This window comes from Limulus polyphemus, unplaced genomic scaffold (assembly GCF_000517525.1).
Source record: "Limulus polyphemus unplaced genomic scaffold, Limulus_polyphemus-2.1.2 Scaffold1312, whole genome shotgun sequence".
Taxonomy (NCBI): Eukaryota; Metazoa; Arthropoda; class Merostomata; order Xiphosura; family Limulidae; genus Limulus; species Limulus polyphemus.
Window position 1 is genome coordinate 158,522 of NW_013666922.1, and position 18,819 is coordinate 177,340.

The 18,819-nt window shown below is 34.9% G+C and overlaps 1 protein-coding gene across 1 annotated transcript in view; it reads right to left on the minus strand.

The window, feature by feature from the left end:
- The window catches only part of LOC106463048 (peroxisomal acyl-coenzyme A oxidase 1-like), a 39,031-nt gene that overhangs the window by 12,413 nt on the left and 7,799 nt on the right, over positions 1-18,819 (minus strand). The window contains exons 5-12 of the mRNA XM_013923019.2: positions 18,519-18,638; positions 17,708-17,823; positions 14,467-14,636; positions 13,819-13,981; positions 13,187-13,377; positions 12,528-12,683; positions 11,123-11,225; positions 8,920-9,066 (exon numbers count right to left, since the gene is read on the minus strand). Of these exons, the coding sequence (XP_013778473.1) occupies positions 8,920-9,066; positions 11,123-11,225; positions 12,528-12,683; positions 13,187-13,377; positions 13,819-13,981; positions 14,467-14,636; positions 17,708-17,823; positions 18,519-18,638 (1,166 nt within the window). The remainder of the gene's footprint in view (positions 1-8,919; positions 9,067-11,122; positions 11,226-12,527; positions 12,684-13,186; positions 13,378-13,818; positions 13,982-14,466; positions 14,637-17,707; positions 17,824-18,518; positions 18,639-18,819) is intronic.

Sequence of the window (18,819 nt, forward strand, 5' to 3'; positions counted from 1 at the left end):
ATATATCAATTCATGTGAATATGACTGAAAAATTTCATTTTTTCTGAAAAGGTGGTGTCTATTTACTTGTGACCACGCTGTGAAGGAATTAAAGTTGATGTTTTCCTTTTCAATATATATACTTCCAATAGATATTCACCTCATCACACAAATTTGCTATCTTCCTCAATGCATCTGCCAAAGAGGTTTGCATGCCACTAGCCTTGAGGAAATTCCCACCTAATTTTATGTGTATTGTGCCACTGTATGACGATATCATCGTGTTACAAAGCTCTCCAATAATAGGAAGATGATGCATCTCCATGTGCACTAACTCCCCTCATGCATTTGCACTCATGAATCTTCATTCTTTGATGAGTTAAGTACAAGATCATGCACCAAAAGTGGGGAGGATGGGTGGGAATGTGTATAGAGGTGATTATCTATCAGAAATATATTTTCGGGTAAGGAAAATGTTAACTTCCGAGATGATAACTCACCTCTCACACAGATAAGCTAGAATCCCACTCTGATACGGTGAAGGTACCAATGAAAAATGTACCTAGATGAGCACCCTTCAAAAAAGTATCTGAAGAATGCCCATGGGGTGTTACATCCAAAGGCAGAGGCACACCCATGTGAAACCACAACTCATTTCATCCAGGCCATACTCTTTGCTTATATAGAATGAGGCACAGAAGTAAAATTTGTGTCACAGGGAGAATTAGAACATGACTGTCCAAGTACTTGTACACAAATTGTTGGACAGCCAATATTTGTAAGTATGATTGGGGCATGTTCAGACTGTACCTTGTGTGCTTACCTCAAATCTACCATCAGACTCTATGAGACTGACACCAGTTGTGGGAGGAGGGCACATGTCATAAGTATTTGTACTCACCACAACTCTACTGTCAGACTCTATGGGATAGGCTCCAGCTGCAGGACGAGGACATATCAGTCACGAAGTAAGGATCAGTACAGAGTGTGGTCACCTTGACTCTACTGAACAGACATAGGCTGCAGGAGAAGATGTGAGATAGATTCATATATTGGTATTGTAAAGCAAGTGCTCACCTCAACTCAACTGAAAAAATAGTATGGAATAGATTCTAAATGCAGAAGAAGAGCACTGTATTATGTAGTATTGGTCCATATTTATTTCATGTTCACCTCAACTCTTTTCAACAGACTGGCTGCCAGAGGAGAGCACAGTCACTTCGTGTGTGCTCACCTCAATTCTACTGAACAGACTCAGGCTGCAGGAAGAGGGCACAGTCATTTAATGGTGCTCACCTCAACTTTACTGGAGGAAGGCATAAGTGTTGTATCTAATTTATATGGAGTGGTTGCCCACATTCCACTCACAATGTCACCACTGTCCCACATCTCACCATATTGGTACACCTTGTTCTAGCTTCAGTGTTTGAGTTCCATTTGGTGAAGGGGGGGGAGACCTAGAGAAGGTGCTCAGATCCTTATTGGTCCTTCAGTCTGGAAAGGTCTTTTACTGAAATAGTGCAATGGGTTACTGCAAATCCCTATTTTTAAAGGCCAACAAAGACAAGCCAGAGAATTTGGCAGAACAACTCTCTGGTGCTGGCTTTTTCCATGATAGTTCATGGAACAGGTATGGTCTGGATTGGACATTAGAGTGAATATAGATATATATGCTACAAGGACACCTCATGTGGTTTTGCAGAACACTCCATCTCACAGTGAGCACATGTAGAACCACAACAGATAGTATGAGTGCTTTCTGTTATTCTGGCTCAATGCAAATTTTGGGAGGCTCACCTGATGAGATCCTACGTTATGAAAGAGGGGCTCTGAAAGAGAAATAGTATGTATTACTCTCAGAAGACAGTGGGGTAATTGAAGAATGGTAACCTGTGGAAGCTAAAAATCATCAGGTGATAAAAAAGCCAGAAGGTATAGAGAAGGAGATTAATGCATGGAGAGAGTCCACATGCCCACATGGAGGAGCTCATCCAAGGGCCATCGAAGAAGAGATGTAAGAGGTGATGAATCAAGTACAATGAAAATGGAAATAGTCTGAGATGAACATGTCAATGGAGGGGGATGATGGACCCATCCTGTAAATGAAGAGAGGTCCCATGATAACAAAGGCAGGGATTCCTATGGGGAGAGGTACATGATAAGGCACACCAAACAGCCCAACATGAGTCAAGCAAGGTGTGAATAGGCAAGAGGCAGAAGGAAGGGAGATAGCAAAGAAGGTGTACCTCCCAAGTGGTTGAAGTCCAAGGAAGAAAGGATCAGTTCAGTGAGAGGAAAAGATAAGTGCAGTGAAAGAGGGTGCAAGAAGCATCTAAAGGAGAGACAACAGTAATTGTAGAAAAGAAGTAGGAGGAAACTAGTCAGGAGAGAGGGATGGTACAAAGCCAGGAAGTCAATGGCTCAAATAGAGCATGCACGAGATCATGCAAAACTTCATTGTTAGACATGCACAACTGTTAATATGAGTGTTATGATCCAGATGGTTTATATAGTGCGAGTGTTAAATTCAGTTATTTTTAGAAGTGATAATTTATCACAAGTTTGTTTAAATAACTACATATGAATCATACATTGTGTAGTTCAACTATTGTGAACTGGCACTTGTATTATTGCATCATGTTACTAGAAACTTTGAAATTTTTCTAATTGTTTCAATTTAGTATTATTACATCATTATATCTCCTGGTTTGTAGAATGTTCTAGGCCTCTGTCAGTCTATAAATATGTGTACTAAATGTAGTTCGAATTAATAAGACGTAGTTAGATAGTTAGAGAAAGTTAGTTAGATAGAGAGATAGATCTACACTGTGTGATTGTGAGTTTAGCCATAAAGAGCATATAGTGGTGATTTCTATCACGATTTTCTATTGTATTGTAATAACAGAGATAAAGATAAATAATTTGTCTTGTCAGACATAACAACCTGACATTCATTAAGGTCTCAGTCAGGCAAGGGAGTTGGGACTGAAGAGAATGAAGGAGTGGAACAGAATGGAAAGAACAGGGAAAGAAACACCTCCTGGTACCAGGAAAATAGAAAGGCCATAAACAGGGCCACCCAATAACTAGGAAAGTCTGAAACTGAGAATCCATTGGCAAACAGTCAGGTAAGAAAGGCATAAAAGTGGTGCACAGAATTACTGCAAAAAATAAAGCGGCAGCAGAAGAACCAATAACAAAGGCCCCAGTCCAGATGGTACTAGACAAATAAAGTGGAATGACAACAAGAATGTAATGAGAATAAAGCCACATTAGTGAAAAGTCCAATGCAATAGGTGACAGATCAGATGAATTCCATGCACGAGGGTGATGGGAGGATATCCCTCAATGAAGAAGAAAAGTGTGAGTGTGGGAAACAAGAGAAAGAGGATAATTGGAAGAGTAAAGAAGGTCCAAAAGCAAGTGGTCCAAGGCTAAGTCAGTCAAAGAAGCACCAAAAATAGGGTTCAAGAAGGAGAGTAGTGTGTAAATCTGAGGCCCAGAAGGAGGAGACAAACAGGTGAGTAAGTATAGAGAAAAGGGTAAAACCAGGTTAGACTGGTCAATATATGTGGTCTGCCACCAAGATGGAAGCTCTCAGCAAAGGATATGGACAAACTCAGAAGTGTATGGATAGTACCCAAAACAAAAAAAAAAGCCCTGGAACAGAAGCTACAATAATGGTTGGACCAGGAAAAGACACTGAGTGGGTGTGAGAAGAGACTTGGATCCAAAAATTAGTCCTTCCCCCCAACCAAGTAGCCACCATAAGAGAAGGGAGGTAGAAGAAGAGGTAACATCCGAGAATAGGCTAACAGATATAAATAGTCAAAGAAAAGAAATGCTAGCTCTGGTCATAAATATGACCAGCGAAAGCCTTCATTATACCAACAAATACAAGAGGGACTGCTACTGAGTTGAAGAAAAGAGTAAGGAATGGGAAGACACAAAAGTTAATATTTTCCTACACTTAAAATATATTTCCGATAGATACTTAACTCCACTCACAAATAGCTTTTCTTAACTTATACTGCCCTCTATATGCACAAGTTTTTGCTCACCACTAGCCTTGATTCTCCCACCTACCCTCATGTGTATTCACATGAGATATCTGCATGCTATCATACAAATGATCATGCAGCAACCATCCCCCAACAGGAGTGCAACACAACTGCTATTGTCACTAGCACCCTTTCTTCTGTGCAGCCCGAAATCACTTTGAGATTGGGCAGTACATACAAAACCTACACCAGAAGTGGGGAAGTCAGGTGGGAAGTGGTATCTATCAGAAATACATTTTAAGTGTAGGAAAATGTTAACCTTCAACACGATTTCTTAGCTCCACTAACAAACAGCTAAAATCCCATGCTGAGTTGGTGGAGAGTCCAGTGAGAAAATGATCTCCCTTTAGAAAGTGCCCAAAGGAAGACCATGGGATGAGCGAATAAATGAAAGTCTCACACTCCCGTGTGAGACTACACCATTTTTAAACCAGGTATATTCTTTGCCCACGTAAAATTGTGTTGCAATAAAGACAAAAACAATGGAGGGACCTCCCCACTGGACACAGACCACTCCATAGGGAGAATCCTGTCAGGATGTGATAAATGATCTGCAATAAGATTCATGGCACCCGGAATATGACAAGCCAACAAAATAATTTTATGGCTGTGGGCTCAATATAGGAGGTCCAATATCTGAAAACAGAGGTCTCTTAACTGAGTGCTCCTTGCCTAATGATGTACGAAAACATTATCAAGTTGTCAGAAAGCACCATCACTGACCAGCCCTGAAGGTCCGGAAGAAAATGAGTCAAAGCCTGACGAATGGCAAAGAACTCCAAGAAATTGATATGGACAGAGGACTCAGAGAGTACATTGCCTCGAAACCTCCCAAGCATCCAGAAAAACACTCCTAACCAGAAACAGAAGCATCATACAAAGGTCACATTTTGGTCAAGGAGGAGGAAGGGGAACACCAACAGTGGTGTTGTCTCGATCCAACCACCAGGCAAAAATGGTCTGTAAGGAAGAAGGAGAGGGGCATTCAAGGAATCCCGAATGTCTCCACCAGTCCATCAAAGCCCACTGATTGTGATGCATGTGGGCATGACTAAGAGGGATGAGAGCTTCCAGAGAATCCCTCGTCCTCAAAAGAGATAGAACCTCTAGAGCAATGGGAGAAGGAGAGGGGGATAGGTTGAGAACCAGGAGCTCTTTAACCTGCAAATGAAGGGAAAAAGGTTAGGCCCTACTGAAGAGGGAATTAAACAATACCCCACAATGAACAAGGTATTAAATGAGAGCAAGGAAAGACCTCTCCACCCCCACCAACCAACCAACCAACTTCTCATAGAAGAAACTGAGTATGAAGGGCAGAGATGGTCTACAAGGGAGCTAGAAGTAGCCAGTCATCCTTGTAAGGGTGGAAATGAACACCTTGGGAAGGATGAAGACAGGCAAACACACAGACCACCCGAAAAAAACATAGGGAGCTTAGATGAGCCCAAATAGAAAAAACAACCCTGATGGACAAAACAAAGGTAAAGTCAGGATGCAGGGGAGAAGAGAAAGTAACGGGAGACCACTGAACTATCTACAGTAGTCTTCCATAGACAAGAAGTGAAATCCACTCGCTTCTAAGATACCCCACAAAACCCAAGGTCCATGCCAAAGGACCACCAGTCGTGGGCAAAGCAGAGGGGCCTTGCCCCCACAGGATCCAAACCTATTACGTAGTTCTGAGACCATTGGTTTCCCAGAAGGGTGCCACAAGTAATGACAGCAAACCATAGGAATATGAGAGGCTGGAACCTGAAAGTAGAGGAAGGAAGAGGGTGAGACACAGGAGCAGGTTCAGGAAGGGGTTGAAACAAATGAGGAAGCCAATGAGGAAAAGAAGGTATGCAACTATGCCGATGCAACTCAGAATACCAAAGAATCGAGAATACCCCCATAAACTTCCTGGCAAAGAAAAGGAGCCATGTGTAAAACCCACAATGAGGATGGAGGTAAATGTACTCACAACAAAAGGGCAGTCTAACCTCAAAAAGGTCCCAACAACAGAGGAGTCGTGTTAGCAAGGAAAAGGCAGATGAGGAGAGGTATGCTATGATGGAAAATAGGAAAATGAAGGCTGTCAAAAAATAAGCAGAATAATGGGGTCCAAAACACCAAAGGGACAAGCAGGGAGAAATGCTGGGAGTCTAAGGAGCAAAATGCAGAACAGTGCTATACCAAGGCATAGTCTACCATAGTATGTGAGGTCACAGCATACCAACCCATGAATGTAACTGGTCTAGAAAATGATCTGCATGAATCCCAATATCTGGTGAAGAAGTTGAAACACTGGATACTAGCTCATCAGTGGAACACTAAGAAGGGCAAATTAGGAGTCAAAGGAAATTGGAAACAGAAAGACAGAATAAATCATACCTGAAGTATTAAGTCGAGAAAGGGAGATGAAGACCTGGGGACCTCCCCTGAAATGAAACAGGGAACAGGCTGTTAAAATTCACATCCATATTTTCAGGTATACCCTCACACTGTAATAGAGGACAATCATTCGGTGATCCAGAAGACTGCATAAAGGTAGCCAACTCCGTTCAAACAGAGCCATTACTTCCTCAGCAGAAAAAGCTTGCCCTCACACCATTTGAAGGTCCAAATCAGAGTCATATATGGAAAAAAGAAAAAAATAGTTGAAGGACATGGAAAAAAAGTGTGTGTTTGGAATAACACTTAAAACATGAACAAAAAATAAGGAGCTAGTATATAAAAAACGAAGTTATGCAATTAATCGACACAAAGTCGAAAAATAAAAATCAGTAGGAAAGCATGTGTGAAAACACATCCCAACAGTAAGCATGATCATTTATATGATTGCATGCAGATGTCTCACTTGAGTACATGGGAGGGTAGGTGGGAGTATCAGGACTAGTGACAAATTAAAATGTGTGCATATATAGGGCAGTATAAGTTGAGAAGTTATTTGTGAGAGGAGGTAATATAGTATTAGGAAAGAAGGACAGGACATAGAAAACAAAGGGAAAACCGGCTGAAAGAGATGTGTAGGAAGGTGTCTGGCACATTGACCATGGCCAACTGCAAAGCCATAGATGGGATTGGAGGGAGTAGAAAAGGAAATGGAGAACAACTGTCAGCAGAAGGGACCAACAGCAGAGGAGAAAGGTACCCACAGAAACATACGGGTGTAACAGTCACTGGCAAGAAGAGTGACAAATGAGACTTCTGGTAGAGGGAAGACAAGAATAAAAAAGAGAAATGCCTAGGATCTGGGATAGAAAGATGGGAAGAAGATTGATCTAGACAAGAAATGGATAAAAGGCAAGGTCGAGAAAGAGGAAAAACCCAGGAAGATAATGAGGACAGAAGTCATAACATCCCAGGTCATCAGGGGGAAAGGAACACCACTGAAGACATCTAGGTAATAAGCACACAAGAAGAAGGAAGGGGTACAGTAAAGATGTAACCTGACCCAATGAGTCCCAACAGCAAGGGAACAAAGCATGGATGGATAGAGCTGAAGAAGTAAACAGAGAAGGGAACAGAAGTCTACGGAAGCCGTCAAAAGCACTGAGAAGTATCTCAGATAGAAGGTGGAGTTGGGAGAGGGAATACAGAAGGGTATAGAGAAAAAAACACAAAAATGAGGAAATGGAAAGTGAAATAGAAGGTAAATGTCTCAATTTCCTAGCAGGCCAGATAGATACCAATGAGAGAGAATTGAGAAAAGAAGGAAAAAAGAATACAAAATAGGACAAAAGGAGTCACAAATGTGAGGGGGATGAGGCATTTGGGCATGTGAAAGAAGCTATTAAATAAAGGAAACAGTATAAAACCTAAAAACAAGAAAGGGGAAAAGTCAAGATAAACCCAAGAATCTGGGTCAGAAAGTGAGAAAATGAAAAATAATAAAGAACAGAGGCAAAAGAGATAGAAAGGAACATAACTGAGAAGAAAATCCAGAAAGAGATTGAAAGGCTAAGGTCATTTTCTGAATGGTAAAGTACGATCTAAAGCAAATCAAGTGAAGACCATACTCTAATAGATCATTTCCAGCTGAGGAGAAAGAAATTTAACCAAGACAGAAGTAGAGGACTATTAAGCATGTAGTGATCCACAACATGCTGAACAATGGCTGCAAAGACCCTGACATTTAATGAGCCTCCAAAACCCACAGCAGAAATAAGACCTAAGTGGGAACAATGCCCAAAAACTCATGACTAAGTATAAATCACAGACATTTGAGAATTTGTGATAAAAAATTAAAGGCTTTGAAATAAAAGCTAAAGAAAATGATGCAAATCTCAATAAATGGAACACAGGCAAGAAATTTAAACATGTCTGTTCAATAGAATGCTGAGATAAAGAATGAAGATTCACGAATGCAAATGCACAGAGAGAGTTGGTGCGATGGAAATGTATTGCCCTCACATTGGTGGGGGGGGGGGGCGTTTTATTGTATGATGACATCATCATGCAGTGGTACAATTCACATAAAATCATGTGAAATTAGGTGGGAGTTACCTCAAGGCTAGTGGCATGCAAATCTCTTTGGCAGACACATTAAGAAGATATCTAATCTGTGTAAAGAGGTGAGTTATCATTTCAGAAACCAAGGTATAAATAAGAATTTTATACATATTATCTTGAAAATAATATAACTTAAGTTCTTAGTGCAAACTTTTAAAATAAACAACACTTACCTGTAAGTTGTATTACTGCTCTTTCAGATTTGCTAATGTCTGGGAAAACTGTTTTAAATGTCAAGATATATATTTTTAACTTTAATTTTTTTAACAAGATACAAAACAACAATCACATAAACTATAACAACTTTAGGAATTTAAAGTATCTTTCATGTGTTGATTCATGTTTCTGTTTTGACTTAAACAGTGTTACTGACAAATTGACTTACTAAACCAAATGGTACTGGGTTTTCCAAAATGTTCCAAAGAAGATACACATGACATAATCTCATCAATACTGTTTTTAATGCTGCAGAACATTGCTTTTCTTTGATCCACTGTACATATATTGATAGCACACAGTACATTATATGAGCCTATAATACATAGACAAAAAATACACAATTATAATGAGGCAAAATAAAAACAAGAATACCAAAAATAAAACAGAGAAGATGAACATGGGCTACATGTGGAATGAGATAATATAAACATCAGGATAATAAATTTTAAATATATTAAAATATGTTAAACAAAATTTTAAAAATCCCTGTTAATGTACAACAAATACTCATGTAGTTAAAATAATACTGAAAATATATACAGAAATGCTTTTAATCAACTGTATAAACATTAAAAAAAATTCACATATTCACAGAACATGAAAATTCCATTACTTTTCAATTATAATTTAAATATTTGCTTTTAAAAATAAATCTCAAACATGACCAGTATTGTTAATGTTCTCAACCACCAAACTAGCATTATTATTTACAAGTAAATTCAATTAGCATAATTGTTGGGTTTTTTCCCCAAGGTACAATTCTTTCAATTCTGACCATCATTCTTGCACTCCAGCTTTGAAGTGATAAAAAAGAGGGAAGGTATCTAATCAACACCACTCATTGCCAACTCTTAGGCTATTCTTCACCAATGGACTGACTATCGTATTATAACACTCTCACGGCTGAAGTGGAGAGCATGTATGTAGCAACAGATTTTGATCCTGCAACAAGCAGATTGTGAGACAAGCACCCTAACTAAATGGCCATTTGTTTTCAACAAATAACTAGTAAATATCTTTTGTTTATATGCTTTCTTTGACTACATTAAATTCACCAATATATTCAATAAAAACAGGATGTGTGTGTCAGACAAATAGTTTGCCATTACTTACCATGCTCAAAACATGTTACTAAACTTAATGTTTTGACACAGAATAAAATTCCAGTAACTTTCAAACAGGGACAATTCAACAGAGAAATATTATAAAGAAGTGAAAATAATGTCAAAGGAAACCACCAAAAGTCTATGGTTTGTTTCCAAGTGCTTAACACTTTACATTCAGATCCCCTATTCAACTACTTTGTTTACTCTACAGTGATTTATATTTTAGATCTCCTCTATACATTCATTCTATGCATTAGGCTCTAGTTATTTTGGAAACTGAGCTTCATTGGGGTAAAAAAAAATAGCCTAATATCACATGACAAGGGAGATTTTTAAAAAAAAAAACAACTTCCAAAGTAGGAAAAAACATGCAAAACAATATAAATACATGATTTTATTTCTAAGAGATGATAGTGACTAAGTAATGATAAACTACAGTTTTGGGTTAAGCAGAATAATTCTAAAAATTCATAATTAAACTGTTTATATGCAAGACTTCTAAGATGTATGCAGAAATAAAGTTTAGAAAAATTTGTATTAATTTTTCTTTGTGAAATACACTAAATATACAAAATATGCATTATATAATGTTAAAACAGCAATTCTAAAATGTGTTTGGCCAAAATATTGGTGAAATAGAATTATATTATTTACAAAACTTGAAATTTGAAGTTGTAAGTCTCATATTTCACAAAAACTGAACTTATGGTTTTTCCATTTCCTCATCACATTGCCTACAATGACTTTGGATATAGTTGTAAGAAGGGAGGATTGAAATGTCTCAGAAATTCATAACACCAGTGCTGTAACCAAAAGATATTTCTCTTTAAAGGTTTACTGTCCACTTGGAGTTTTGACACCAGATACTGACAAACACAACACTCAACAGTACACCAGACAGTTACATAAAAACTGGTTGTTGGTGGATGCATTACAAGCTAAGAGTGCTCTGCCCCAATACTTCTGATAAGATAGTGTTTGTGTGGTGGTGGTAGAGGTTGCATACATTCACAGCTAGAAATAAGACCCTAATCAATAACTTCTAAATTAAAACCCATGATCCTCATTGTAGTGAAATTTAATTCCCTTAAAATTAGTAGTTATAAACAAACAATCACTTTAAATGTGGAATTTTTGCTGTAATCACCCTCAAAAATATACAGTGAAGAGCTCAGTGTAAAACTTCAACAATTAAACATTCTCTTACAATGCTAAACATTCTTTCTTTGATTTTTCTTGTGAGAAAAACTGAAATGACTATACCTTAGCACCTTTGATCAGATCCACTTGACTCATGTTCCATGCCACCTCTGGTCTATTTTTTTCCATCAGTTCCTTAATCCGTTCAGCAGCCTGATGAACTTGTCTGGAAATATAGTGATGAAAAATGTGTTATCTTTCTGAATATATTAATAATATGATTTTACAGTTTAAAAATAACAAAGCAATCAGATGAACCACAGTGAGATACATTCAATGTGGCATTTTTTAAGCTCATATTAAAAACACAAAATTTCAATCCTTCATAAATAATGAAAGAAACACCTCTTATATAAAAAAAAAAGTTAAAAAAAGAGATTGATTCATGTATAGCTTTAAAACAAAGGCAATTTTGAAATGACATACAACTACAGAAAATTAATCTTTATTAAATATAATTGCTTAAAGTTTACATATTTCACACAGAAGCTTATTTGGTTTCATTTTTCAGCCATAACTACTTAATATACAATTATTTGTTTTTATAGAAATTGGAAATTTTCTTTAAATAGTATTTTCACAATGAAGTAATCTATAATAACAAAAACAATAAGTAATGAATTTAGAGACAAAAAGAGACAATTATGTGATTAACCAACAACAGTTATGTTCTCTCAACTGATAAACTTTCCTGGACTTGAGGGGGGTATCACATATATATCCTTTAATTGTTTCTTTCTCGAAGTAGAAACACTTAACCAAATTGCACAAAACTTAACATAAACACTGTAAATAATATCTAGTTTTGGCTTTAAAAAATCCATGATTTAATTTAGTATTTCTATCTTTTTTAAGCTGTAAATTTCCTTATTCTAGAAACCATCAAAATCATTTCTTTTATCTTATAATTTCATATTTTTTTTGTTGTCGATCAAAAAGTTCTGTTTTATATATCTAATCAGTTTTAAGTTGAATGGTGTTTGTTAACATATTTCTTCTCGTACTTTATTTTGCTGATTGCAGTAATCACCACTTTCAGATATAAATCATAAAAAATGTGGCCAAGACTAAGAAAAATTTATTCATGACCTACGACCTAACCTTTCAAAATGGCATCATCATCAATAGCTTTGTCAGACAAGTCATCATAATATAAATCAGGATTTAAGTCATCAAAATATTACCAATACCCATCATACTTGCTAAACCTAACGAAGCTTACCTAATGGCTTGTGACAGGAAAACATTTCTATAACTTTGAAGCAAATATAACTGTGTAAAAACAGTCTCAGTGGGAAAAGAAAATGTAAAAAAAAAAAATTGTAATAAATTATATTTAATGATTTCTAGCAAGTGTGTACTCAATACCTGAAAGAGATAGAGTAAATTGTGTATGTGGAAGTTTCTTAACTTTCAAAATTAATGTTCTAAAGCTAAATTCTATTTAGTGACTTTCATGGTAACAAACCTGTATGCTACAGCTCTATACAGCGAAATTAGCCAATCAACGTCTGTCACGTCTGAAGACTTGTTAAATGGGCTTCGAAAACTTTCATCAAGAAGGTATCGAACCATTGATTCTGGAGCAAGTTGTTGCTGACCCTTCAAGCACTTCAGAAGATACCTAGAAATCAATTTAAGGAAATATTTGGGTAAGAAAAGGTGCAAAGATAGAATTGTTACTATTGGCTACTACATGTGTAAATGTTTCTATGTATGTTACTAGTACTTATATGTATTTAAGTACTACAATTAGTAACTGTCTTATTTTTATAGACATTCCAGTGGTATGAGACTTTCCAATTGATTGGATATAAACCAATAACTACATAAATTATCAATACTGCTTTGGTGCACTTTATTTTCACACAGTAAAGAAGTGGTAGTATTTTTTCCTCACTGTTTTCATTATTCTGATACTGCATGTATATAGTGAATACAACAAAACAAAACTGATAAAACATGAAAATAGAATATGCAACATTTCTGCTCATCTATTATTAATTATACATTTTAAAGCCTTAGAAGTAATCAACCTGAAGGCTCAATGATGATAAATGGCCTGAGATAAATGTCACAAACTCGTCAGGTAGATCACCTATTACTAATACAAAAATAATTTCATACCGAGCCACTTGCAGATACAGAACAGTATTTTCTCCTTCATATGTACATGCTGCCACTGTACTAGCATACAGCCGAGGCAGGCCACTAATCAACAAATACCCATGTCCTCCACAAGCTAAGCGGCAAGACTCAATTGCCTGACTCCCAATTTCTGTGCTCAATGCTTTTAGTCCTGATGTTAAGCTATGCAACTGAAACAAACAAATCATACATAGCCAACAATAAAGAACAAAGCTTCGTATTATGCCAATAATAAAATAAAAATGCATACACAAAAAAAACAACACATTAATTTGTTATTGAACTCTAAGAGGACTGAAGCAAAATTAGTGTAAAGTAATCAAATTAAGTTTAACATTTGCTAATAACACTAATGGCACTATTTACAGCCATATCAATTTAATTGTGGAAATATCATATAAAGACTATCTAACTGCATTTTGAACAAAAATAACAGATATTAATTTGATGTTTTGTACCTACCAAGAAATAATTTAGAAGTTTTGATGCTTAAAATAGAAGACTTATACGTTGTCATACAATCAGTCAATAGGAAAAGTCTGGCAATGCTCAAATGTATTCTCATGTCTTCACATTTGTAAAAAATAGTGATAAATAAAAACAAAATTTACTTCAGGTAGCATTCCAAGATCCCCACGTTCCAAGTCCTGAGTAGCATTTTTGTAAATATCCATCAAAGCCATGAAGTTGGCTTTCAAAGCATGGGAGAGGGCTATAAGAGGAAATAGCTTATACTGCTGTGCCTGATAACTGAGGATCTGTGCCTCCTTCTCCCTAAGGATAAAATACATTAAAAATAAAATTCTACACTCTATACTATCATACACACAGTCGTTGGTAATCTAATTATTATTAAAATATGTTTGTGTTTGTAAAGACTTACACAAATCTGAAGAAAACACTAGTTTTCTTTATTATTAGTGATTTACCAAATTAACATAAATATTGTATGGAAAGGTCTGTGAAAAAAGACACTGAACTTGTAATAAAATTTATTGGATCATTGTTTTGAAACTTGCAAATTGATGGCTATATTAGCATTTCACCTAAACTTCTTCATGAACTTAAGTCTACAATGAAACACTATACTTATATGCAAAATGATTTTTTTATCTCTCTTCCATGAAATTTGGGAAGGTGGAGGTTAAAGCCCAGTATGATAATGAAAACAGGTTATTTTTCCAACTTTGCTTGTAAATTACAATCATCTTTAGTTGCATACTTATATTAATGTGAATTAAATTAATTGTGCTACTCACCCTGGAATAAGCTCAGATTGTCTTCTTACTGCACTGTATCGGATAGCTATGGTACATGCTCGAGCCAAGTTGATGGCAACCATGTCTATCAATATAACCCTCACAAACACCATTGTTCCATAGTTTAGCTTATCACTTTTAGGCTTGACGTAAACACCATCTTTCGTTACCTATAAAATATATTACTTAGACGTTAATAAAAATAAAAATATCATGAAATTATTGTTAAAATGTGAAACACCATCATTCTTCAATGATGTCTTCATCTGAAAATACTTCTGTAACTTAAGGCACTACACACGAACCCACCCATTCAATATCCATAATGCACTAATGTTAGATAAAATATGCTATATTGAGGTATAAAAATCATATGAGAAAACAGCCTGTAAAACTTATCATTTCCCATGTATAAAATAGCTGTTGAATATTTTTTTTTGAATAAGTCTATATCCAAGGCTAGTTTTTAGGCTTAGAGAATCTATACTATAAAATGACAAGCTCAAAAATCAAACCATTAACATTTATGCTTTGTGTGGTACATCAATACAGAAGACTTTCCAGAGTGCTTGGTTAAAATATTATCTGGAAAAAGATCATCCAAAAGCAAAATAGATATATCATTTGCTAATTAAGACTTTGAAAGATGTGTAAATATTCTTCCTACAATATTGCAATGAATTAAAAAAACAGTCCAAATTGCTGTTTAAAATAATGACAGTTGAGATGGTATATAAAAAAATGGTATTTCAAAACAGTTGACCTATCTATTCTTCTTGTATGGATACACTGTGTGCATATACAAATATATGTTACCTACTTTCTATTTGCATAAGCATAAGAACACAACTTATAATATCTTAAGTCAGTGATGCTACTCTATGCAAGATAACTTAAAAACTATAATATTCATATATAATCAATAAAGGCATGTAGCTACTATAATTATAATAAACTGGAGTATATACAATTATTAGTAATTTAAAAGAAACATGTTGACCATATTTTATTTTTTGTTTATCAAACCTTCTCATACCAAAAATGTGCAAATAACAATTGTATTTGAAAACTCTGTGAAATTCGACATGAGCACATTGATGTGACCATGAAATGAAACACTCAGCTGATGAAAGATAAATGACAGCTACCTCCTCTGCATACAATATTATTACACGATTGTTTAATACTCCTTAGTGATTAACGTATACTCCTAAGCTTAGTGAGAATTTACTAGATATACTTCCATTACATATAGATCTGGCCATTTTTTTTTTCAGATCTTGATAGCCATTTTTTTCTTGATCTGGCCATATTTATGCAATACTTAGAATACCTGACAGGTCTAGCCATAATCATTCCAGATCTGCAATATGCTTTGACAGTTGGCTGATCTTCCTCCTATCCTTGAAGTTAAAGTTTATATCAATCTGTTGTTAGGTACATCAAGGTTAAATTGCCTTATCAATTTATATACTGACTATATTCAATTTATTTTAATTTTATGAATAACAGTTACAGAATTAACTTACTTTACGGATCATATAAAAACAGTATATGTTCAATCAAATTCATTGTTATCCAGTGCAGCATCATACAGTCCTTCAAATGATTTTTTTCAACATGAGATCTTGAGTAATAATCAAATTCTTAATATCACTAAAAGTCTTGAAACTACATCTTATAAACTTAGGAAAAGCCACATTTCAGAAACAGATCAACAAGAACATTCCATTGTACAAACAAACACAGGGTCGCATACAGTCAAAATTTTATGTAAAAGCAGTATAAATTTGTATTTGCCTGATACCATTTCATATTTGAGCACATTGTTAGTGTTCTCAAAGGACATATAAAAAGCAATAAAGTTATTATCATTAAAATGTAAATGGTTTACAAAACTAAATTGTAGCAAGTAAACTATGTACAACAGAAAAGATGGAAAAAAAAATATTGTTTTATTTGTTTTGTTGTTAAGCACAAAGCCACACAATGAACTATCTGTGCTGTGCCTACCACAGGTATCAAAACCTGGTTTTTAGCACTTTAAGCCTTCATATTCACCACTTAGGCAAGGGGGAGGGCATCAGAAAAAGAAAGTGATTAATCTTATGAATGAGCAGCAAAAGTGCTAATACTGAAGATTGAAATCGGATGACTACATGTATGATTGGTTAGGCCTAAAGACTACTACTAAATCAGATATTTGCAAGTATTAACATTAGCCATTTTTTTTACTTGTGTACCTATCAGTTTTATATGTTAGCGAGATTAATGATTAATGTATCTTGATTACATTTAAAATGATGTAATTACTTGTGTATGAGATAATAGAAGTAGATCTATACTAGTGAAGTAACATTAGTTATGTCTTTAGACTATAAATTTAACTTTGCAACATTAGTAGTTAACAGTTTATACTAGTATTACATACATTTAAAAAGCAGTTTTTTTATTAACCGTCAGAATAAAATTTTTCCAAAGTGACTGTAAAACAACAAAAAATGCTTTATCGAAAAGTCGAGTTACAGATTTATTGAGCATGGTTTTTTCTTTTATAATTTTGAAGTTTAGATGTAGTTTCGTCTCAATTAAGTTACTCAATCCTTCTTAAATTTTTACTTTCCAAATGCACAAAAAGGTGTTTAGATGTAGTTTCATCTCAATTAAGTTACTCAATCCTTCTTAAATTTTTACTTTCCAAATACACAAAAAGGTATTTAGATGTTTGTGTATTTACTTGTAACTGTTTTCTGGAATTTGGATGTGTGCGTCCCCCTGCACTAAGAAGAGGTATTGGAAAAAGAAATTAGCATGCAGGAACTACATGAATTAGGATAAACAATTAGTAAAAGTTAATATACTGCTTTTTTATTATAAAAAATCAAAGTAACTTCATTTTTATTTTATTGATCATATGTATTTAATACCTTAACCACCTTTACCAATGTTTCTGTACAGGAGCTTAACATTAGAAATCAGCTTTTAACATCAAAATCTGAATTTATTTAACTTGCAATGCTTTTTATGTATGGTTTGATCTATATTTCTCATAAAAAATTACACAAATAATGAATATTTTAAATTTAGCAGACCTGATGCTTTCCCAGATTTGATATATTTTCCATATCTGGCCAGACCTGGTATTTATCCAAATCTTAATTTACGATATATAACTAAAGTATAATAGCAATCACAAGACATTTGATTATTTACCAAATTGTAACCCTGTGACAAAACATACCTGGGCATTTTTCATCAGCATGTTAGTTCTTGGTATACGGACATTATCAAGTTTCAAAAACCCATTATCTGATGCTCGCATGCCCATTTTTGGTCCAATCTCTCCAACAGTGATCCCTGTATAGAATATTATAGTATTATTTAGATATATATGATTAAGGAAAACAAAATCTTCATCATAAATAATCCTCAAATATGCTAGATTTTTTTTCCCATTATCTGAGTCATCCCACTTCAGTGATTTATGTTAATTACTTATTTGTGTTTGCAGTAATCTAAAACAGCACATGAGTGGGTGATCTTCTGTTCTTAGTTTTTTTTATTTCAAATTTTTATACACAAAAATAAAATGTCTTACAAAGTATGTTACACAGATTATTCCCAGTGAACATTTTAAACAGTTCCTAATTTCCTAAAGTGGGGATAAGTTATCATCAGAAAATATCAAGGACCACAAAACAAGAGTCTTAGTTTTTTTATTTGAATCACCTTATTCATATACACTCAGCAGTACAAGTGTTAACAATTTCGAGTCAAAGTCTATTGCAAAAAATGAATATCTTAAAAGACACTGAAAGAACGAGTTACATGAGTGCAAGAGATGCTGGTTCCAAGTATACATTAAGCCTTAAGCTGCTGCTGGAGCGATTAATCACATTTTTCTAACATTATCATCAATAAGTTGAAATATACCCATTCAAACACTGTTGCACACATGGTGTTCATACAAGAGTTTTTTGTAAACATTATATGAGTGTTGTGAGACATACATAAAGAAACTAATATGCTTAACAACAAATATATAAATATACCTTTAATGGGTTGATGGTCCTCCATGCTACGGAGCTGTACCATAAACGGATGGATCCCATAGCATTTTCCTTTGGTATATAGCTGTGCCACAACAATAGCATGATTGGCTGTTTTTCCCACTAAGATATGTATATTACAATATATATATATATACACACACAAACACACACATATATATATATATATATATATATATATATATAGTACTATTAATAATTATACATACTAACTAACTTAAATAAATATATTATTTATATAATTTAGTTCGTGTATAAGTAGGTATAATAACTTAATAATAAA